Raw genomic sequence first — 24,159 nt, 5'->3', positions numbered from 1 at the left:
GACTCAGTTACTGATTAAAAATAAGCACACACACGCTGCACTTGTATTGTTAAATGTTATTTGTTGATGTGCTTATTAAATAAATGATTGAGGAAAAAAAAAACAACATCTTAACAATACAGACAGTTGGGGGGATTTTACACATTAATTAGTATGATAATGATAAATCAAGATTCTTATAAGAAATTCATTGTGACAAATACTGTAAAAGCTCACTCTTAGGTCTGCACCCTTGTATGATGCAACATACTGCATCAAAAGGGAAAATGAACCAGAGGTTCTTTTAAATGAACTAAGCACTCTGTGTATGGAAACACCCTTCATGTGGAAAAGCAGCAGGTTGTCCTCTATGTTGGGATGTTTAAACCTAAGTGTCACCTGATGCTAAAAGCTACTTAAATAATCTTTGAATTACATTATTTTGGATTTGCAATTCATTCACTTTTCCTACTTTATTTATGCTTTAAAAAAATTAAATGTTTTTGAGATAAAATTAAAATGAATGTGTTTTAAGTATATAGATTTAATTCTTTCAGTTTTTGGAAATAGGAGTATCTTATTGAGCTCCTATGGGGGGGGGGGGAGCCAACAAAATATTCTTATACTTTTTACTCCAAAAATAAGGCCACATTTACATCTGTGAGTTTTCCTCCCGCTGAATGATGATGGCATACCAAGCCCTGGAGCGTGGCCTGATGCCTTCATTCACACCTGATTAAATCACTCTGACCTGGATAATGTTCAACACTCTACGCTCGGCAGCACGCTGCCACACTAATCTTTTGTTTGGCTTTAACAAAATGCTGCTTGCCTCCTAGTTATCCTGAGATGATATTAAAGTGGATAAGTTGGCAGATGTCAAGACTGCAGAGTCAATCTAACCATCCATTTTCATTGCCCCCTCTTAAGGATCTAGGATGATGTTGACTCACCTGGATTTTAAGTCAAATGAAGTCGTGTTTTAAGGAAAGAGGGCTGGTGGTAAACATCTGTAGAATTGTTTCCATTCATTTGTATATGTAGAATAAATATGAGAATTAAGTTTGCTTAAACTTAATTCCCACCACAAAGAAGTGGTAGCAATACACTATACTGCAAAAATGTTTATGACATTTAGCAAATGTTCTTACATTACAACGACGCACATCACTTAACACAAACACTTTACGTGATGTAAATGTAGCTGATTTAGCCATGAAGGTTAATTTTCATTTACAGTCTCCTGCAGGCTGATGGTATGAAGAAAAATTTACACAGTAATTCAAAATGATGTAAAGGGATAATTTTTTAAACTTACACTTTAGAATTGTATGTGTTATGCCAACACAAACTGGTAGTAGAAGCACAAGAATCAGAAATGTATGGAACCTGTTTTGGATGTTCCATGCAGTTTATGCTAATACCGATATTTAAAAAAAAAAAGATCTGTATTTCTCTACAAAAACCCAGTTAATGTGGACAGGGTTAGCAACTGAAATCTACTATGCAGAACAAATTTAAGGTTAAAAAAGTACATTCAAGTAATAAGTACCTATCAAAAATCTTACAATTTTAAAACTTATCTTTAACAATCTCACTTCCTATTAAACTAATTCTAAATTCCTTATAGAATGCATAACTCCTGACAAAGATGTTCTAAGTGAATTCCTGATTTACTAACACATGTCTAAACCGCATTAGAGATCTACATGATGACAAATTTATTATACTCTCTGGCACTGTCCACTTGTCAGGTTTTCTCACTTTATCCAATGAATGGGTCTACAAGTTTGCTCACGTTCACCTGGATGGTCTGAAATTGCAGCCATGATAAACTTAGCCATCGAATGAAAAAGACATGGACACTAAAGGTATACTGCTCAGAGCAATGAAAAACACAATCATTAAAACCACTAAAATAGAACATGCTTGTTATTTCTGCAATTTCATGTGCAGCAGGTTTGTGCATTTAGATGGTGGGGGAAAAAATAGTGTAGCATATTGGTGTTCTTCTTGTTTCAACTTGTTTTCTGTTGGGGATCATTAAAAAATATTTGGATTCACTATTTTTAAAACGTAATGTGTATATATGATGTACAAAAATGATAGGGAGAAATTATCAATAAACAGTCTATGCTTTCATTTTAGGGCTTTCATTTTAGATGAGAGGGTCAAAAATTTGTCAATGGAACAAATTTGAAATATTTATCACCACTTAAAATGCCCCCAAACCTGTTCTGCACTTAAAACAGTTTAGTTATCGCTTTGAAGTTTTCTTTTTGAGTTTAAATGGTAGAAATAAATTACCACAATGTTTATGTAAATGTCAGTTAAGTGTGGAGTTCATGGTTTGTAGAAGAAAAAAAAAAACACTTTAGCATGTGACTGCTGGCACAAGGTTGGTGGTCACCCTGGGTGGAGGGGGCATCTGTGTGCTGCCCTGTGGTGGCTGTTGGTCTGGCATGGAAGTGGTGGGATGGATGGACTGGGATCTGGGGCAAAGTAATGCCTGGATGGCCCATAGAGGTTTGTAGTGAAGCTGGTACAGTGACCATGGTGTAATGTGTTTGAGTGGGCAAACTGTCCTGACCTGAACCCTATAGAGAAAAGCCTGACACAGAATTTTGAGTTATAATCCACAAAAAGCAGTTATCAAGACTTGAAATATTTCACTAATGAAATGAATCCGAGTTTCACTTTCTGAAACAAGTGACAAAAAACAGCTTTTTCATAATATTCCACTAATAGATTTACCAAAAAACAGAACTGACTACAGATCTGGTGGTGTCTGCATATCAGGTGACTCACATGCATTATGTTTACTTGGCCTCACAGTCAGCCTTTGAAGAAGAAAGAGTTCCCTTTTCAGATAAGATCAGAACTACATGCCCTGACGCACGTTGCTTTTGGAATTTGTTGCTCACTAAGCTGCAGGTGATTGAAGGCTTCTAATAATCCAGCAAATGAGAGGGAGACTACTCACTCACATTACTTTTGGAGAAATTGGTGAATAGCATAAATAGGCTGGTCACTCACAAGTCGTGCTTCTTTTAAAGTAAACTGTCTAGAAAATTGGTGGGTTTATATATCTGTAAAGTGCCATTTATCAGATACATTGATGTGTTCTTTGCACTTAGAAAAAGTAAATCTCTTTTCCGGATGCGGATGCTCTGGGGTGGAACAGTTGGCAGTATAAACTGTGTAAAATGTTAACAAACTTTGTTAATTATTATTCTATCGTAAAGTTCCAGTCTCGATGTATAATGAAGTTCTGCTGCCACACCGATAGGCGGCAGCGGTATCAGTCGTCGATCAAGGACGTTTTTCTGATCGAGAGAGAAGTGAGAAAATTCAGACAAGAGCAGGAAAAGATGGACTATGCCTTGAGTTGCTGTATGTAACTGTGCCTGTGAGAGGTAAATAGTAAACAGCTTGTACTTGAACAGTGCTTTATCATGCTTACAGGTCATTCAGTCATTTACCCAGGCATACACACATTGACACACTGATGATGCCAAGCTACTGCATAGTAGCCACAGCTGCCCTGGGGCAATCTGACAGAGGAGAAGCACGGAAAATAGTAAAGTCAGGAATTATAGCATTTTTCTAATAAAGTTGAAATGCTTCAGCTCGCTGATAAATTGCTCAACATCTTTCTTGAAGCCAAGTGGAGTGTAATGCTAATCAATCAATAGGCAGAAGTTGGAGCCTTCAAACACCATCCTCCTCCTTTGCATAGTGAGGCAGAAATGCATATGGTAAAGTAAACGTTAAAATACAACAAAAATGGCTGTTTAAGGAAAAAGGAAAACAAATATATTTATGCTTATAATTTAATTATGGTAGTTTTGGTCTTCAATATTTGTGAACACAGTTATTTTCTTAATTTGAAATGTTAACTTGCTTTTCATTCAAAAAATGAGACATTGCTGATACCACCATATTATGAAAAAAGTAAATGATTTGCACTGACACATCAAATTTGTTGATACAACTCCTAAGCTAATTAAATATGTATCGCATTAAATAGTTAGACATTATGATTTTTCCAGACCTTGGCCTCAAGAATGTTTTTCTGATCTGACCTTTTAAAATTTTAATTGAAAACCCATGTTCTACTCCAAGTCATCTTGAAGTGGTGCAACAGTAATGGCGTTAGCTTGCAGCACAAAGATTTTGATTTTGAATCAACAACCTCACTGCACTCATAGGTGAAAAAAAATGTTTCAGAAATTAGCACTTCAAGGTTAAAACCTTCTGGAGTGCTTTAAGCTATCAGAGCAAGTCAGAAAAGCCATCATTTCTCAGTGGCTCTGTTTTTGTTCTTCCATGACTCAAATTATCTCCTCCTTTCACACTAAACTTTGTGTCCTCACATTAGCATGTTGTTCTGTATCAAACACAGCATCTCGGGAAGAGATCAGCTAATTATTCTGCTGGGCTTGTCTCTAAAACGCTCCTTTGTTGTGCTAATGCACTCACTGCGATAGCATCTCCTTCCATAACCTTCCCCACATATAAAGATAACCTGGTGGGTATGGAGCGATGGATTGTGGGACGGTGGGGTCGAACAGGGCAGCGTTGCAGTACGTCCTCCGGCGTTACCTGCCACCATTCCCTTCTGCATTTCCACTCTTGTGATGGTTCTGAACAGGATGTGAAGCTAACTTGAAATCTGTAGCACATCTCTGATATGTGAGTTGTGGTTTTGCAGCCACAACACGCCCCATTGCAATGTGACGGGTATCCTGGATGCTTGCTGATGTGTACTGGTCTGAAGAGCTGAAACAGGTTTTTGTGACTATAGCTGTTCTGAGGGAGTCATGCTTGATCTTTCTGGGCCACATAGAAACTAGGTCACTGTGCTGTGTTGTCAGTTGTGTTTCTTATGTGTGTGTGTGTGTAGAATAAAGCTGCAAAATGGGGGCTTTTACATAAGGATGGGATGTGTTCCAACGTTTATGCAGTATTTTGCTGTTGCAAAAATTCTTAACTGCAGCACTGTGCCCAACACACTTCTTTAGCAATGCCACACTGAAAGGAAGCAATACGGAAAGAAACAGAAGGAGAGAGCAAAAGAGAGATGAAATTCTCATCCTTCGTTCAGATCCTTAAGAACGCTTGGGAAGGCAGGATCTTATTACCACAGCAAATTTGCAATGTGCAGAGTGGAGGAGATTAGATGCGTCTTGCCTTTGAAGTGTATTTTCCAACCATTGTGCGATGGCAAATTCCATCAAGTGTCTGGAGGGAGCTCTGATAAGAGGAACGGGTTATAAATGCAGCAGCATTAAAAGCTGTCATTTTAGCAATAAGATGAAACACTTCCAAATGCTAGCTAAATGGAAAAAAAATGCCTCTCATTTCAGCAATGTCATTCAGAATTGTGTTTGTGGAAATGCTACAGATTTTCAAATCAGAAGGTGCTTCAGAGAGTGAATAGATGTCAAAGTGTACAGTATGAGATGCATATACTCTTCCTGCTCAAAAAATAGGTCACACAAACTACACAGGTTTTATAGAACCTATTTCAGGTCTGATCATGCAGTAGGAGAAACGTCTTTCTTGTAACCTTTAGCATCTTTAGCGCTGTCATCTGGTGTTGGTCTCTGCTGCAGTGAAATTCCATATCTATACTATTGGGTTTTCAGGAAAGCAAGAATTCCTGACTGTGGGAGTAGAATCGCCAAATCTGCTCAATAGATCAAAGTGTAGATGCTATCACATTATCTGTGTGAGCAATAGTGCAATCCCAAAGAGCTATTTTGACTTAATATTTCTCAGAATACAATATTTCAAAATCTCTATTTTGAAAGTGTAGATTTTGTGTTGTGGGGGGTTTATGTAAAATTAAAGGAAGAAAAGAGCCAAGAGAAAATGTTGGTAAATCATAAGTGCTGTTGCCTGCTATTTTCAACAGTAGTATCACTTCTTCATGTTTCCCTTATTGTGCAGCCCTGATAAAAGTTAGCAAATGTTGCATTCCAAGTAGTTTATTGCCAGATTAACACTGCACACATCAATATTGTGCAGCTCTACAAAATTCTCATGGATTTTACATAATCTGGATTAGCATTTGGTTTTGATCTCCTCTTCCTAATGTATATTTATTCCATCTAGATTGTTTTCAAGGCCTGATCTCTCCATAAATGTCAACTCTCCATTTTTAATGAACTTTTGCAATAGTATTTAAAAAAAAATAAAAAATCTGCCATAAATGTATTGAGACTTTTGGCCCATTGTGGAATATAATACTGTGGGATAATTTCTTTCAGCACAACCTCATTTGTGTGACTCAGCACTTATTTTTCATTTGCATGGTCTCTAAATGCATATCCTACAAATCATATGCAAACTAGGACCATCGACGATGATTCGTTAACCCATTTGATCAATCTACAAATTTTGACGTGTTAATATTACATTATGCAGATTATCAGCCAGTATCAGTGTGGTGGTGAGTATGAAAACCAGATTGAAACACATAAAAGTGGTTGGCTGTATTTAGAAAGCTATGTAACTGTTGAAACTGATTTTTCAATAATTTTGCTGATGAGTAGAAGGTCGGAGATTGGCCTGAAGTTCTACAGTAATGGTTTTTCCAGATTTTTTTGAAAGCCTATGGAAGAAAACACTTGATGATCTGGGGGGGCAAATAAATTCTGGTGGCCCACCAGGCTTTTAATACACTGGCTTTTAATCATCGTCACCATGTCGTGACAAAGGACAATCACCGTTTTCCAACCGATAATACTGTCGAGAGGCTGAACAGAACATTCAAGTCAAAGCAGCGAGGCAGGGCAGGGCTGCACTAATAAGAAGCATCAATGCTGGGAAGAAACAAGAATTGAGCAAAAGATTTATGGACAGTAACAGCTCTGACAGGTGGCTTGGGATAAAGTTGCTCTCTACAAAGCACATTACTCTGCCCTCACCACAGAGGAAGAGTGATGAGGGCTCCACTCTGCCTTTTTGTTTTGATCCACACTAAGGTTAGCTAAAAATAATTAAATTGAGAAAACATTTTCTTTAACTGAAATAAATAAAAACAGCAATTGGGAAAAACTAACTGGAACCAAACCACACTGAAATAGATATACCATTTGCTTTTTGTTGATCAATCTATGTATTAACATTTCGATCTGATGTGAAATGGATTTTCTTTCCCCCAACACAAGTAGTAGTCTCTGAGTGAAAATTTTCTGTCACCTGTTGCTGATGTGAAGTACTCCACAGGTGTGAAAGCCCGTGTGCACAGAACACACTGCTGTAGGGTTTATTCTACGCATGCACAGGCAGGTATCAAGAAAGTAGAGCCGCTGCTCCTTAATATCGACAGGAACCAGTGGAAGTCGTTCAGACATCTGCTTAGGCGCCTTCCTCGTGAAGTGACTCAGGTTCCACCTTGATGAGATCCAGGGGAAGACCCTGGGGATTCCCCTGAAGGAGCCAGCCCATGACCCGACCCCCGTGACCCGAGTCTGGATAAGGGGAAGAAAATGGATGCCTGGATGGATGAACTACGTGCACTTCATTTTTGGGAGACATGTTACTGTTTACAAAGATATGGAAGCCAAGGGTCAAAACTGTGACAAGCTAAAATTACATCGCCACCTAGTGGCTTGGCATGTTAACTACAGTGGATTCAAAGTGCCATCTAAATGTTGAATGTTTTCCCAATTAACATCCAAAAATGCTGGCAGTTTCCAGGCAGTGGTCTGGTGTAAATGGAGTCTGATGGAAGAGGCTTTTCTGTTTATAACCAGGAGGAGACTTTTGGTATATTGAACTTGTAAGTATTACTCATGTTGTCTGTATAGTTTAAGTGTCGATCTGCTTTGGAACCTTTCAGTCACAAGTTGTTGAAACATGAATTTACAATAGAGACAGTTGAAAACCAGTTGGAGGGCTCTGATTGAGTCCTTTAGGTTCTGCTGGACTTTGATCAGGGGTTTCACTGCATCCTCCTCAGCTCTTTGACCTTCACTTTGAGCAGAGTGACTTCTGAGGGGTTGGATGTCAGGATGGGGCCAGTATAGGCAATGTGAGTGTGAGCAGCAATGTGACCCTTCTATTCCTAAACTCCCCCCACTTTTTTTATTCTTCTGAACCTAAGGGTGAAAGGACATCCCAAGCTGAGAAGTGAAACCCCAACCTGGGCCTCAGATACTGTTGCCAGTTCAGACCAAACATAAACAGCACTCAGTAGCTGTAAATGTCTCAGTGTGCTGAGAGACACCCTGCTTCCTCAGTTGATTCTACTTTAGTGTTTCCCTTCAACACTCTGTTGAAGGGAAATACTAAACTTTCAAAACGTGAAGGTCAGGGATATTGGAACGGATGTAAAGTTATCTTCTATCTGGTTAATTGGTCAGAATATTTTCTCCTTTACATGAAAAGCCCCCTGTGATAAATTGCTCATGCTGTGTGAAGCAGCTTGTGATTATAAGCTTGTGGTTTAGCTCATCAATTTGCTGTGCATGTCTTACTGCAGAAAATAGTGCTTTAGGCTCCATGACTCTGTGTACATGCACTTAAGTAATGATTATTGCTGGCTGTCTGCAGTAATCAGATTTTTCTTAAATCTGTATAAACTGTTAAAGTGTTTTTCCTATTAGAGTTGGGGATTTAAAAAGACTCCACACAGCTAGATCAGTGCAGCATTAGTTATTTTTAGATTGGCCTGAAAAAGACTGAGCTTGAAAAACTTGGAGATGTGGTTTAAACTCTATGGAAGGACATTTTTCCATAAATTAGAACATAATATAGTGCTATTTTCTTACAGTTTCAATAGCATAAATATTGTCTTTTTCAGTATAAATCTTTGGTTCGAGCTGGTTTCTTTTATGACCTGTTCTTTTTTTCTTTCTATACAATGAGAAATGTTTTGGGATCCTAGCGAAAATTGTGTTTGGGAAGTTCACCATGTTTATCCTAGGGTTGATTCTGATCATCTCAAGCCTTTACTTAAGCACATAACTGCAATTTTATGCGCTAATTACCCAAATAAATTCATAAAGCATCAATAATTCATCAAGAAATTACCAAAATGTTTTCAGATGGTCATGTCTACATTCAGAATAACTTGCAGGCTTTATCATGTCCAGCAACTCAATACTTTTAATAACAATTATATTTCATACTGATCCAAGTCCTAAGTTCATAGAAAATAAATTACAGATTTGACATTTTGATCACTCAGTCATCCTCTTTCCTTGTCTGTCTCTTGCAGTGCCTGTTTCCACTTCGGATTACTCTATGTGTATTTAATAAGATAAACATAAGATTTGTGTTTAGTTTTCTTATTCTTTTAATGTGAGTGTAGTGTGTGCATCATAAAAGGCTGGAGGCTTAATGTCTGTGTGCTGACAGCCATGTGATTCCTCCCAGGTGTTTCATCTTTATTTCCAGATGTGTACACGGGGAAGCATCCGTCGCTGCTTCTGGTTTCCCTTGGAAGTAGAACTGCGGCAGGGCTAAACACACACCCATGGATGAAATTATTTATACGATGCTTTGATAAGCAATAATGGACCCAGTAAGGTATAATTCATATGCCCCAGTTCTGTATTGAGATTGTGTTTTCCACAAAGTGTCCCACCACCTCCCTGGATCCCCCTCCCTCTCTTACAGGGCTTTAGTATGGTTAAAAAGGGGCCTATTCATTATTTAAATCACTCCATAATTTATCCATTCCTCACCAATGCTCCCTCCATCATTCGGTGTTCGTCTAACACAAATTAGCATGAGCTCTGCTTGCATGTGTGGAAAACGGAGCAGAGGGCGGAAGCAAGCAGAAAGCAGCAACAGCAGCCCGTTGCAGTGGAGACGGCTCCCTCAGTTGGTCCTTCCTGTGATGTGATTGTGGGTGACATATTGAGTCTAATTTGTAGCCTAAAGATCCAAACAGCTGTGGCCTATTTTTGTTTAGCTCGTGTTTAAGTGATGTCACCATTTTTTGCCATGTAAGGCTGCCCTGGCTCTCGGCGCTCGGTGTGAGGATGTCAGAAAAATTTCAGTACACTGCTGATGAGGAAGGCACGGACCCCTAAGATGAATCTGATAAGGCAGTTGTGGTGCTTTGTTAGACATCCTGTAAATAGTGATGGCGTTTCCATTGACCATAAGTGGTCAAAGAACAGGTTTTATCATGTCCAGTTTTATGTCCAACTTGCACATAAAATTGTGCAAATTGGAATTACAAAAAATACATTTACCAATTTTGGATAAAAACAAAACAAAAAAAAGCATGTTTTTTTGTGAAATTTTTTTGTGCTTGTTGTCTTATATTGCATCTTGATCTCTCTGGTCCAGTGCTCAATTGAGTCAAATCTTACATAAAGAACAGGGATTTCAAAATGTAATGTCTGAATTGTTGACTCTCATGACTTTGTATTTTTGTGTTTTTATGAGTTACCTTGTTGGTGAAATGTGTCAATCCAAGTATAAATAAACTTGGATTGACTCATGTTTTTTTCTGTTTAAATATCGAAAAGATGTGCAACAAAAAAGAGCAACATAAACGACCCTGCTGTCAGATTCACTTGTTATAATATTGGTTTCCACTGTTCATTTATTAGGTTGACGTTTATTTTATCAAATGACAGCTATGGTTATGTTTTTTTTAGTTTTAAAAATGTATATTTTGGGCTAATTACACATTGAGTCAATTCGCTTTTGTTTGCTGTTGTAGCGTTTTTTTTATTGAGTATGATACTTTTCAATTCCTCATAATACGCCATTAAAAGATGTTTGTTTTTTATGCACACAATTTATCTAGTGCAGCATCAGTGATTCTGTGATCAGTTTCACGTCTCTTGAAGACGAATTTGGACTTGCTTTGTGGACTTATACACCTGAATTACTTAAGTCTGGATTGACATAGCTATACCTACTAAACCGTGTTTGGCAATTAGGATGAACTGATGGCGCTATATCAAACCTGGCTTTATCTCTTATCTTTTGTTATCCTACTTTGTGAAACAGACCTCTGGACTCAGATTTGTTCAAGAGGATCCAGAATGATCAGCTGCCTCTTTTTCACTAACAACAGATTGGCTCCAATCGGTTGTGTTGCCGCAGTGGAGATAAATGGGTTTGTGCAGAGCAAAGTATAAGTTGAACGCAGGGCCCTCCTGGGTGTGAAGGGGGGCAGTTTTGTGGCGCTAAGGCAGCAGTTAGGGCACAGATGTAATTTGTGAAACTGTGATGGATATTTATACATCCAATGCAAGATATCATTCGCACTGCGCTCTGGATCACAGATCTCATTGTAATTAACTCTATTTATCTTCCTCTCTGCCTCTCTAAGCCAAATTTAGTTGTTTTGTTTGTTAAGCATGATAAAAAATTGCAGTTTTGATGAAAGAAATTAAAATTTTTCTTATTTGCACTAATACTCTGTTGTTTTCAGCGTAGCTCCTCAGGGGGCACTGAAGACTCCGGTGGAAAGCAGAAAATTGTGTTTTCAGTCTGCGGATTTATTTTTCATGTTGTGCTGTTTATCAAAAAGAGAGAGTCGTGAAAATTGTCCAAAGTAAACCAAGTTACCTTAGCTAAAGACCTAAACTTATAATGTTTGGGTCTTTTCCCTCTGTTTTTTATACACATACATAAACACATACATACACATATATATATATATATAGTTGTTTTGATGACATGCTTTGTGAGACTGTTGTGGCTCCTTTGACCCACACATCAAATTAATATGGGTATGAGTATGTTAGCAAGTTCCTTAAGACATATCAGCCTGTGTGTGCAGTCTAGTTTACTCCTTGGTCCACTCAATCAGAACACATCAGCTCACTGTGAATGAAAGTGAGAATGAATCTTCTCCATTTCAAGAAAACAGAAATTCAGTTCTGTTATTGTAAAAGAACTGAAGTACAACCAACATCCAAACGCCAAAGTTAATTCCAGTAACAATGCCAGGAAGTCAAACCTGCCTCTTTCGAGATCTCAAGAGAGATGTTATTATTTATTTTTTTTGTTTTCTTTTTAGTTGAGATAGATAAACTCTAAAACGTTGGAGATACACCCACACTAACAATGATTTGCTAGCATCAGTGTGATCCTGATCTGGGTTCAGTATGCATGCATGTTTCTTTTTCCAGTGCAGGCCTCTGCATGTCAGAAAGTTTTCCAGCTAAGCACATAGACATAACATCACTGGTGAATAATTGTTCAGTCTCATAGTTAAAGTATGGCCAGACATTCCAACTATGATGATCATGTTTATTGATAAAACTTTGGTTTCTCTTTCCACAGATGCAGTCAATGAAAGTAACCTGGGTGAGTAAAAATGCTTTTGTGTTTTTCTGTAGAGCTGCAAGATGAAAGCTATTTAAGACACCAACAAAATTCTGAATAACCTGGAATTCTGTGGGTTTTTTCACTGCTGCCATCACCTATTTCACTACTATTTTCACTACTATTCGACAACCATAATTAGCAATTTGAAATAACTGTTTAATAATCTCAACAATGAAGATCTCACACAATTTTCAGATCCATTTCTCCATATTTTCTGGACTGTAAGTTTCTTCAGAGCACAAGTGGCATCAAAACAAAATTGTTGGAAACAGGAAAAGGAATAGAATACTCTCTGGAGTACAAGTTGCATTTATTTAGAAATTTTCAAACGTGAGGTGGAACTGGTCGGGAAAAACCAAGAAGGTCACCAGTAAAACCAAGAAGGTCCACCTGCAATTAATTTATATTAACTTTCCTCATGGCTACAGACATTGATGTTTCATCATTGGTTTATGTCCGTCAGTATGAATAATCTTTTAAATGTATATGTCAAAAACACATCATGAAGAGGTAAACACAAAAAACAGAAACAATTCGCTCCAAGACACAGGACAAGCAAAACCCAAACTATGAATAAAGTATGTTTTTTAGACTGTATTCATGTTTTTTCAACCGCTTTTGTTCCCCCTGTAAAAAAAAAAAAAAAAATCATTGGCTTCTTCACTAGCTGAGAAATTCTAATCAAATACTGTTACAGTATTATTGCTACAAACTGTTACATTAAATACATGGGAATTAACTGGAAGAACGTCCTGGATATGGCTAAAGAAATGTTTGCTGTCATTAACTCCTTTTCAACTCCTGAGATTTCTTGCTGATTTATAACATTTGCTGAAATACAAAGAAATTAAGTTCATTTTTTTGTAGTTTGAGTTTTATATGGAGACAGAAAATAAAATAAAAAAAAATAATAATAATAAAAAAACTGGATTAAAGTTAAAAACATAGATTTTCAGATCTTTAAGATAAATGGCTCTTTGATCCCAAAGCAAAACATGACAGAACTTGACTGACAAAACAAGAGCATTGGTAAGATGTTCTATCTATTTGGTCACCAGGTCTCCAGACTGTTTCTCCAGGAGAGATTTAGACCCACTCCTCCTTGCATAAGCTTTTAAATTCTTTAGTTTTTTTTTTTTTGGGCACCCTCTTGTTATGCAAAAGTTTTAACTTCCCACAACCCTTTCAGTATAGTTGAGTTTCAGAGATTGGCTCTAACCTAATGTGTTTCATCTTTCGCTGTTCCTTCATTACATTTCTTACTATGTGTTGGGACAGTGTCATTCTGAAGACCCACCCATAACCTATGTTATAGATTTTTGATAAGAGAAAAGGGTTCTTCTCATTGGGCGGTCAGTGTAGCAAAATCTTTATGTAAACTTATCAGACTACATGCTTGACAAATGTACAAATTGTAGTGTTTAGCTCATACTGTCACTTTTCTTCTTATATAAGCAAACTGGATCATGTTTACACCCAGAACTTTTATTTTGATATCATTTGATAAGAACATGATTTCTCCCAAGCATTCTCTGAACCACTAAAACTTCACTGGAAAACTTTAGACTTGCCTTTAAATGTCATAGCATGCAGTATGTTGTTCCCATTAGTTAGATTGGGAACATTGTGTTTCTGATGACTGTGCTCCCAACCAGCTTCAGATCAATAAACTCCTCCAGCTGTTGTGAACTAATTTTTCTCATAATCATTGAGGAGAGATCTCCAGACCAAGAGCAACTGGTGGCCATTTTACATTTCCTCCATTTTCTCATGAAAAGTTTGTGCCATTTGAATGCAGATTCTGGAGCCCATTCCAACTGCTGTTCGATGTTCCTGTTCTCATGGTGAACGAAAGAAAGTAGAGTAAACTTATTTTGTATGATGGTGATATTTATAGACATGGCCTGGTGAAGTAAAGAGTAGCATTCATAATTAGTTGATAGTAATATGCATATGGGATCTTAACTAATCTGAGTCACCAGTGACAAATCAGCTGGCTTGTTTTCTGTGATATTCTGTCGCTTCATAGTAAAATGAAACTGCAAAAGGTGGATACAGTACTGTTTTTAAGCAAGCTTCTAAAGTCTGCAGTGGACAAGTATTTCCTCTTCTGTAACCATCAAGCTAAAAATATTTTCTCCTCTTTCTCCAGACAGGAACGCTCATCCAAATTAGTTGGTCTAAAAACATTACCCCTTGTTACAGTTCAGAGGCTTCACCCAATTCCAGTATAAATACTGGTCCTGTTTTGCATTATGTATTATATATGTTGTAATAGTAATAATGTCAGTGAAAAAGCAACTGCTGAGGAAAATAAAAATGCTGAAACTAGTGACGCTGCCTTGTCAGTGCAGCATCTCTAGTTTCAGAGTAAACAGTTTTGTTTTTGTGCCAGTATGCACCCAGTCAGGTATGTGCCTGTACTGATTCAGATGTATGATTAAACAGAGCAGAGGCTGTGGGCTGCAGCATAAAAAATTGTAACATTCCACCTACTTCAGGGTGGGATGATCCTGGACAAACCTGCCGCGGTGCTGCCTGCTAATAAATCCCAGTTGGCTTTAATCTGCTTGAAGTAGAAGATGAGAGGACTTTACTGCAAAATGCCATTTCACACAATATCAAGTACACAGCACATTTCTCCTAATGCTGCTGCATATCATCACTGGGAGAGCTGCTACATTGAAACTGTATTAAATGTTTGGTCACTCTCCAAAAATGGATGTGAATTTAATCTTGTTTAATTTTTTAGGTTTTTTTTTTTGTTTTGTTTTGTTTTGTTTTTTTTTTTGGTTTTTTTTTTTTGTTAGGACATTTGAATACCTTATAGTGGGATTTATCATAAATATTTTAAGAAATGAAAAGTAATGTGTCCCACATTTTCCAATATTATTTCAGTTAGCAAAATATTTTCAGTTAGCAAAATATTTATCTGAGTAAAAGTGTTTAATTTTTATGTTTTAAGTGGAGTAAGATTAATAAGATTAATGCTTGATGTTGCAACCCATTCTTGTTCCCCTTTTACTCATTTAACAAATCAGTTTCCGTGGTGATCTGATGACAACAACACATCGAGTTGGTTCTGGATGAGTCTGTCTAACCCAATCCTTACTCAGCAGCAGTATAGAAAAGAGTTCTCTGATGTTGGGAGCTGTTGCGTTAAGTCGGGGAGAACCTGTCCAGAGATAAGCTATTAAGAGATAGAGACACATAGTAGGGCTAGACAATATGACTGAAAATGTTCCACAATATAAACCTTTTATCAGTCAATATTGATTATTATTCATTAGGTTTTTGTTTTACTGATCTGACATACTGCCTAACTGGTGGCGTGACCTCTCCTGTTTTCACGATGTAATGAGGCACTGTAGCAAAACCTTAAATGGCTTCTGAGCTCCTTACTCAACAAGTTGTTGCAAGGTAATCAAAGAGTGACCAAGTCAGGCTACATTAACGCTGCAGCCTGAAGTGACTCAAATCCATTTTATTTTGCCCTAACAGTACTTATATTTGATCTTTATTTGACAAAACGAGTCGGATTTTTACAAATGTGACCCAGGCCACTTGGATATGTTTCTAAATCTGATATTTGGCTCATGTTTTTTAATGTTACCTGTGTCTGTATGACCAGGTGGCATCCATCTAACCAGAACGTCATCGATACTTCACAAACATCATGTGTCAGGATTTAAATGTCCTGACATGTGGAAGAAAGACATCAGGCATGGTGGAAGATAATGAGAATCAAGTTGTTACTGTGCTGCTCCAGCTGGACAGCAACTTTCAAATCAGAAGAATTCTTAACACTTCTTCTTTTTTGTGGCAGTTGGTAAAACACAGAACATTTGCTATGTGTTTCTGCTTAACTGCTTGTTTATCAAAAAAAAAAAAAGTTATTTGCAGGGCAAAGTGCTCAAGAATGAGTTCCAAAAGAAATATAAAAAGTTCTGAAAAGCTGAAATGAAACTTAACCCATAGTTCTTCCCAGTCCTAATGCCTGGGAACAATTAGGTGGAGCTTGGCTGGAAGATGTTCTTCCTCTGAAATGCATTTGACAACAACTAGCTGCTGATGTGTGTTCCCATCAAGCTACCAGGCATGGGAGTTTTCCCCAACTGACGCAGCAAAATTGATACAAATGTGTTATGATAAACATGTTTTACAGAAGTTTGGTAATCAGTTTTATGACGCTTGTTACATTTTCTTCAGGCAGAAAATAGAAAGACAATAAATTAAAACAATGATGCTATAAATTATTACAAAGTGACCTTCAGCTGATCATCAAAACGTCGAAATGAGTTCTGAGCAGTGATATGAAATACCACTGAAAAACACTGGAAAACATGCAGAGTAAAAACAGCACCTTGGTGGGCGTAGCTTCACAACAATTAGCTGTATTTACAATGAGCAAAGTGGATGTTTATACTTTCAATTATTATTTATGTCTTTTTCCTTATCAGTTCATTCTACAAAAAGCATTTTTCCCTGGCCCATATAAAACACCTAAAAACATCGTTTAGTAAAATCTCATCACTGAGATGACACCTTAAAATTACAGGAAAAACGGTGAGAAGATGTAAACACATGCAAACACTCTGTAGCTCTGATAAAAGCCAAACGCCACACCTGACATCTTTATTTTGCACCATATTTCAGTGTTTTTGATCAGACTCTGAGCCGCTGAAACTCTCAGGATTGAGTCAGTGCGACGATTCCTGCGTTGCTTTGATCATCTCATCACAGAGAAGAGCTGCTAACACAAGTATCTGTAGAAAGAAGAATGTTATTTGAGCAGCTTGTATGAAGCTAGGGTAATGTGTCAGCACTTATATTGCACATAAAGTGTGATGTTAGAACGATAGTGTACTAGTTTCGAATGCCAGGTTTTGAGTGTGACATGTCGGCTTTAAGGGAGGCTCTCCAGGTCTTACTGAGGAAGACTTACACAGACAATTCAAATCTTCCTGCAGCACTAAAAAGATTTGCATATTATCATTAAATGTGCTCCTAAAAATGTAAATTCTGCACTATTAAGATGAAACAATGTCCATATTTAAGACCCGCAAACATGCAACTGTCGTATCCATGTAAACGTCATCATCAATGTTTACTTAGCAGCCGTCCATCAAACTTTTTCCCACCAAAGAGATGCTAATGCAGCAGCCAACAGCTGACACATCAGCTTCCTGCAGAATGAGGTAAGGCAGAGCATGTCTGTGATATCATCGTCTCCCTGCTGAATCCAGGGCGACTGTCCCTGCCTCCGTGATTAAAGGTCTCCTCAGAGCGTAATGACAGAATTGTGTTCCTGTCAGTTCCTGCTGCTCCGAGTGGGTTAATAGTCACGTTAGCCCACGCAGCGTGTCATTAGCTCTCCACCCGTAGTCCAATCAGGGGAAAGTCTGTCATTTTGATTCTAAATCACAGGGCAGGAGGGCCAGAGATCAGTCACATCGGTATCCTGAAACTCTTATGTTTCCGCCCACTCTTCCTCACCATGCTTAATATGCACCATCCTACACATACTGTATTAACGCAAAGGAATTACTGTGACATGGACTGGAGAAAGCAAATGGAAGCCAAAGAGCGACACTTTGATGGGCGGCTGATACCAAAATCATTCCATCAAAATCATTATTTGAAACCCACTGCTCATTTCTGACTGTGATCGGATGATTCATGCTTATCACGCTGATTAGCAGACTTGCGTCGCATCTATCAGAGCTCAAGCTAATCTGCTTTGATTATTAGCCTCTAAGCCTTCCTTCCATGCTGGGCTTGCCGAGCACAGAGTGATGAGAAATTACAATCTCCTCATATTTGTATTAATCTGTCTATGCTTACTTGTCAAACTGATAATTGCCTTGCCCATCGTGCAGATAGCCCCCACAAAAAGTATGTTGCAGTTTTTCTCCAACTACATAGAACATTTTACTTAACTCTCTACCATTATGTTGTACCAGTTGCTTGAGATCAGTTGAACAGTGTGAAGGCATTGACATTCTTATACTTACCTGGTTTATATTAGCTTCAGCTGATAAGCTTCTCATTGGGGATGCAGTTGGAGTCGAATAAACACTAGTTACGGTTCCATTACAAATTTGCATAAAACTTCGTCAATATACTGTCAGTTCCAAAAAACTTTTTCAATTGCGGTGTTTCCTTTAAATAAGGAATGCAATTAAAATCACCATTGAATGAGTTTGTTCACACAATGAGTTATTAAAAAACATCCTGCACCCATCATGCAACTACTTCCTGTCTCCAATGCAGCTTTGCAAAATAGACCAATTTCGATATGGCCAAAAAAAAAAATCATCCTAGTGTCAAAACTTTTTGTCAAAAATTATGTTCTTCCAAAAGTGCATATATTTACAAAAAGTCAAATTATGCAATCCATCCATCCATCCATCCATCCATCCATCCATCCATCCATCCATCCATCCATCCATCCATCCATCCATCCATCCATCCATCCATCCATCCATCCATCCATCCATCCATCCATCCATCCATCCATCCATCCATCCATCCATCCATCCATCCATCCATCCATCCATCCATCCATCCATCCATCCATCCATCCATCCATCCATCCATCCATCCATCCATCCATCCATCCATCCATCCATCCATCCTCCATCCATCCATCCATCCATCCATCCATCCATCCATCCCATCCATCCATCCATCCATCCATCCATCCATCCATCCATCCATCCATCCATCATCCATCCATCCATCCATCCATCCATCCATCCATCCATCCATCCATCCATCCATCCATCCATCCATCCATCATCCATCCATCCATCCATCCATCCATCCATCCATCCATCCATCCATCCATCCATCCATCCATCCATCCATCCATCCATCCATCCATCCATCCATCCATCCATCCATCCATCCATCCATCCATCCATCCATCCATCCATCCATCCATCCGAATGTGTTGGAAGCTCTGCCAGAGATGGGAGTTAAAGTACTCTTTTTACCATGTTCAAACTTATTGGCAGCAAAGAAACTGAAAAGGTTCTTCATTACAATTGCAAGACGTTTACAATTTTACCTAACATGCACAGATGACACTACAGCTTATGTTAAATCTATATGTTTTAGACAAGTGTGAAGCCAAACATTAAGTCTTTGGTGATTTTATTGAATTGATGAGCTGGTTGTCCGTTATTTTATTATCTATTGATTAGCAAGTGTGACAACCACTGTATGACGAGGAGATTTTTCAGTTTGCTAGTTGGTAGCAAACAGACATGAGTCAACACAATGTCATATTGAGAACATCTCAGGATTCATAAAAAAGATTTAAAGGCTGCATGTGTGGAAGGATGGACCAAAATCACACAGCTAGTCTCTTCATACAGGAGGCATTTTGAAGTTATTTCCAGCAGAGGCTTTTTTTCTTTTTTTTTTTTGTATTCAATAATATTAGTAAAAGTGTTCAATACATTTTCTTTCTGTCTTTTTACATCATGACACAGCTTAATTTCTGAGCTTATTTGTTTTGGTTTGTTTATGTGGATGGATCACTTGGATTTTTACCAACATCTGGTGAAAATTACATTTTAATAGCACCTTTAGTAATATGTTTACTATGACAAATTAGGGCGCATTTAATATCCGTTTTGCTCGCTGCATCATGCAATTTCTGAATTACTTTATGCCCATGATTTTGTTTGAAAACTTATTCACAAGTAGAAACCATTCAAGATGGGCTGATTGGATAATGCCTGAGCAAACGTTACCCAGACAGATGTCACCAAAAACCACCGGAGCTCCATCTTAGGCTTTACATTCTTTATATGTTGGAGTTTATGAATTATGCAAATCTCTTGAAGCAAAGAGCATAGAAACCAGTCTCTTAAATTTAATTTGGAGGATGAACAAATGGAATTACATTTTCTATTTTACTTATTGTCCCCACCGCCTGCCTCCATACTATTATTGGAAAGCCTTTAACAAAAGTCCATATTTGCATGGGGGAAGGTGAAAGCTATGATTGAGATATTTACATAGTAGTTTCAGCATAAATGTTGTTTCAGTTGTACTGAATTGTTCTCTAAGACAATTCCCAGAATTTCTACACCCCTGACTGATTGTCTGACTGAGTGAGTTAGTCGCCAAAACAGCTTAGTTGGACTCTGCTTTGAGAGGCTGAATCCTTTCCTCTGCCTACATCCCCCAGAATGCTGAGGTGGTCATTTCTACCTACTAGTAATGCTGGGGTAGTGAGCATTACTAGTGATAGTCAAATGTCTTCCTCATTGTTAGTTTGGGTTCTGTGAGGAACAGAAGCATTTGGAAACCTCTGTTCCAGTCTGATCAGACAGACATATGTCTAGTAGAGGTACTGTGTCTTCAACATGATGAAAAAAATACAACACAGACTTGCATTTACTGTAACTGCATCTTAGCATTTGTTGTATGAAAAGCTGAGTCATATTTTTAATTCAAGCTAAACATGAGGATTATGGTAGGATGTTGGCAAAATTGCAAGGTGACTCAATTCACTCATAATGTTCCACATCTGGTCACCTTTCTCAAAATCCAGACCCTTTTTTACACGTTTTGGTTTTGAACATTTCAGGTTAGATTTAAATAACTAACCACATTCTCTATGTGCTGAGGCATAAAACCCTGGAATAAAAACAAAAGCATTCTGTGTTTCCATTATTTCATTGTTGCATATAGAAAGTTCAAAAGATTTTATAGTATTTTTTACTCAGATTGGTAACCTTTATGAACCTTCAGTTACATGTGTGCAGGACATATCGAAATTATTCTGGGCTGTTTCTCCACGCAAAAAAAAAAAAAAAAAACTCTGCTCATTTTACAGCTTATTGGTCACAGTGGGCTTTTAATACCATCTACAACTTGCCCTGCAGCCAAAGCTTCATGGGAAATAAGCTGAGCATAAAATATTTAACAAATTTTCAAGCCTATGGCTCCAAAAGTAGATAAAGAGAGGATCCATTTTTGATCCACGTCAGCCAGATCTTAGCAAAGCTGTGGGCCGATCCTTGAGTTGGAGGGGGCAAGCTGATAATTACTAAGTGAGCATGATCGTGTTATACAATGCGTGCACATCTTTGCTCAGTACCATGACCTTCTCCGCTGAGAATTGCATCTGCCTAACTTTGCCCTTTTACTGGGGCATGTTGTGTAAGGGAAGGGGGCACAATGTGAATAACACTGGTATTTGTGCAACAGCCTGTGCTGAGTGGAGAGCTAACTGGAGCAGGAGAATGACGCTGTTCGGCAAGGTTCACGGCTGTTATTCCTACAGGCCATGAGCGTGAAAGGAGCTAATACCATCTGACAGTTCTGGAGCAAGAAGAGGAGGGCTGGACAGAAAAGGAGGAGAGAGAGAAGGGTGATGGTGGGGGGTGCTAAAAGATAGAGGGATCAAGAGGGGTTGGGGGGTGTTGGATGAGAGAAAACTAGTGGATGAGCTAGATATGGACAAAGCAGGGATGAGGAATATGGGAGGGGAAGGGCGAAGGCAGTGATACTGTGTACTCTATTGTTGTTTGCAGTGTAAAATGGCCTCCAAGATACACTGCCGCTTATCAGCACGACTGCCATCAAATGTTCCAACATGCTGTAGAGATGCACATGAAGTGACGTGGCCTTAGGGAGTCTTTTAAACACTTACAGAGGGCTTCGCTCATCCAGACCCGTTTGCGTGTTCAGACATTGCGACAGATTCGACCATGGCTGCCATTTTGAAAGTCTGTCGCAACACAGAATGTCGAGGCTTTGCTCGAGTTTCAGCGTCGTTCCCAAGATGTGAGGCCCCTGCTGGCCGTGTGGGGATGTGAGGAACTGTTTTCTCTCCTCAAAAGACTAGCTAAAATAAGTTGTGCTTCTTTAACACAGACAGACAAGCTGAGAGACGGAAAGAGGCGGGCTGGCGGTGAAAACAAACGACAGACAGATCAAGGGGAGAGGGAGAGGAAGTGAGGTGGGATCCCACTGTAATTTGACAGGCTCCAGCACCGCTCTGGCTTGAGCTGCACTTCTTTTGATGGAGGCGTACAGCAGACACCCTGCTGCCAGCCCAACCTGTCATTAGAAAAATGGTGGAAAGACACAGATAGGCCACGTCTGTTGTTTCATCCTTGCTTACAATGCACATGAAAGTGGGATTTTCACCCAAGAAGCGGCTTGAAGTATGTGGTAAAAAAAAACAAAAAACAATCTATCATAGTTCTTGCAAATGATGTGGTACATTATTAATTTGTTGACCTTTTTTAACTATTAAATTGTTTGTACCTTGAACATTTCTTAAAAAAACATTAAATATATTGAGTATTTCACATAAATTTTCACAGGCCTAAATAACAGATTTTTCCCTTATGAGTCCAATAAAACAAAATGTACATTTTTGCCTCCATTAATGTCACATAAAATTCAACAGAAAATCATTCTGTTGAATATGTTCCTCTCATAACATTAATATGTTATGAGACATATTTTAACATATTTTCCTCTGTATTAGAGGAAAATTGTTTCTATAATAGTTTCTGGATTATATATTAGAAGAAAATATAGAGGAAAATATGTTGCAATAACCGACTCCCATGTACATGGACACCCTTATGAAGTATTGTGGACCCCTGGTAATTGTGCATGGCTGAAACCCCTTCTAAAAACATATATACACTTATAAGCTGTTAAATAACTGCCTTTTTTAATAAATTAATCACCAAACATATCTTACTATGTGTTGGTACTCGCAATGAAAATCATTCTTGGCACAAACAGAACAGCTAGCATCTACAGTCTTCCTTGTCTTCTCTAGTGTGTCAAGTAACATCGTACCTTACTATTTTAGCTTCCTAAGATAAATTTACTTTTTAGTATTTTGTACAAGATCAAGAACCTACTAATGTTTTTAAACAAATATACAATAAAAATGCAGGGTTTTTAGCAGTTTTTTCATAATATTTGCATTAATTTTTACAACAGAGTAGAACTGAAAGTACTATCATTTTCAGATCAGTGTTTATTTATCTTTAGGTTGAAAACTTTGTACTTCTTTCACATCATTTTACTCTCAACATCCCACAAAAGAAAATGCTTTCATCTTCTTTCTGTATTAATTATTTCTTTATTTCAATAAATAAAAACAGCTTTTATCCAAATCATAGAAACAAAATATTTCTTTTTTTTTTTTTTTTTAGAAACAAATTACAATTTACTAAAATAGATTTAAAAATTATGTTTTCAAAAAGTAGCATTTCAAATTTGTATTTAGCTGAGGACAAAATGGCTCTTTGGATTGTAAAGGGTGCAGATCCCCAGAACAGACATAATGAGAATACGATAGAGTTTCTGCTACTCCTTCAGTATTGGTCAGAGTTTCTGATCATTGTACGAGTCTCGCAGAAACATTGATTTTGTCTCTTGTTTCCTTAATTTGATCGAGTTAATGATGACTGAGCTAATCTAAACCTTTTAGGTGAAAGATGAACACATGAACAATTTTTAAGTGATTTTTCAAGGTGTCATTGTTGGGCATCACAGAAAGCTGGCAGTTAAACGCTGCAGTATGTAATTTTTATGATTTTTTTATTATTATTATTTCTTTTTAAACATATTTGCTGAAATTGTCACCATTTTGTGATGGTATGCTATCAGACCGATAATTCTCCCAGTGTTCCCAGTTGTATGGAATCAACCAAAATGATAGTTTAGTGTTGTTACTGTGATATTGCTGTTGTCAACTGCAACTTTTTGAGTCATGTTTTTCCCTTCATGGCTGACTTTACCTAAAAGTTCTAAGAAATGATTGTCAAAATCTATTTGACTTTTAATTTAGATGAGAATAAAAGAGAGAGAACT

General features: G+C 37.8%; 1 protein-coding gene across 1 annotated transcript in view; it reads left to right on the top strand.

Annotated features, from left to right (window-relative positions):
- Positions 1-24,159, top strand: part of nr6a1a (nuclear receptor subfamily 6, group A, member 1a) — a 100,961-nt gene that overhangs the window by 42,914 nt on the left and 33,888 nt on the right. Inside the window, exon 3 of the mRNA XM_055020520.1 lies at positions 12,250-12,273. Within this exon, the coding sequence (XP_054876495.1) occupies positions 12,250-12,273 (24 nt within the window). The remainder of the gene's footprint in view (positions 1-12,249; positions 12,274-24,159) is intronic.

Source organism: Poeciliopsis prolifica, unplaced genomic scaffold, assembly GCF_027474105.1.
Source record: "Poeciliopsis prolifica strain line A6 unplaced genomic scaffold, Auburn_PproV2 SCAFFOLD068, whole genome shotgun sequence".
Classification (NCBI taxonomy): Eukaryota; Metazoa; Chordata; class Actinopteri; order Cyprinodontiformes; family Poeciliidae; genus Poeciliopsis; species Poeciliopsis prolifica.
The sequence above is the reverse complement of the archived record's forward strand: the minus strand, read 5'-3'. Positions and strand labels throughout refer to the sequence as shown.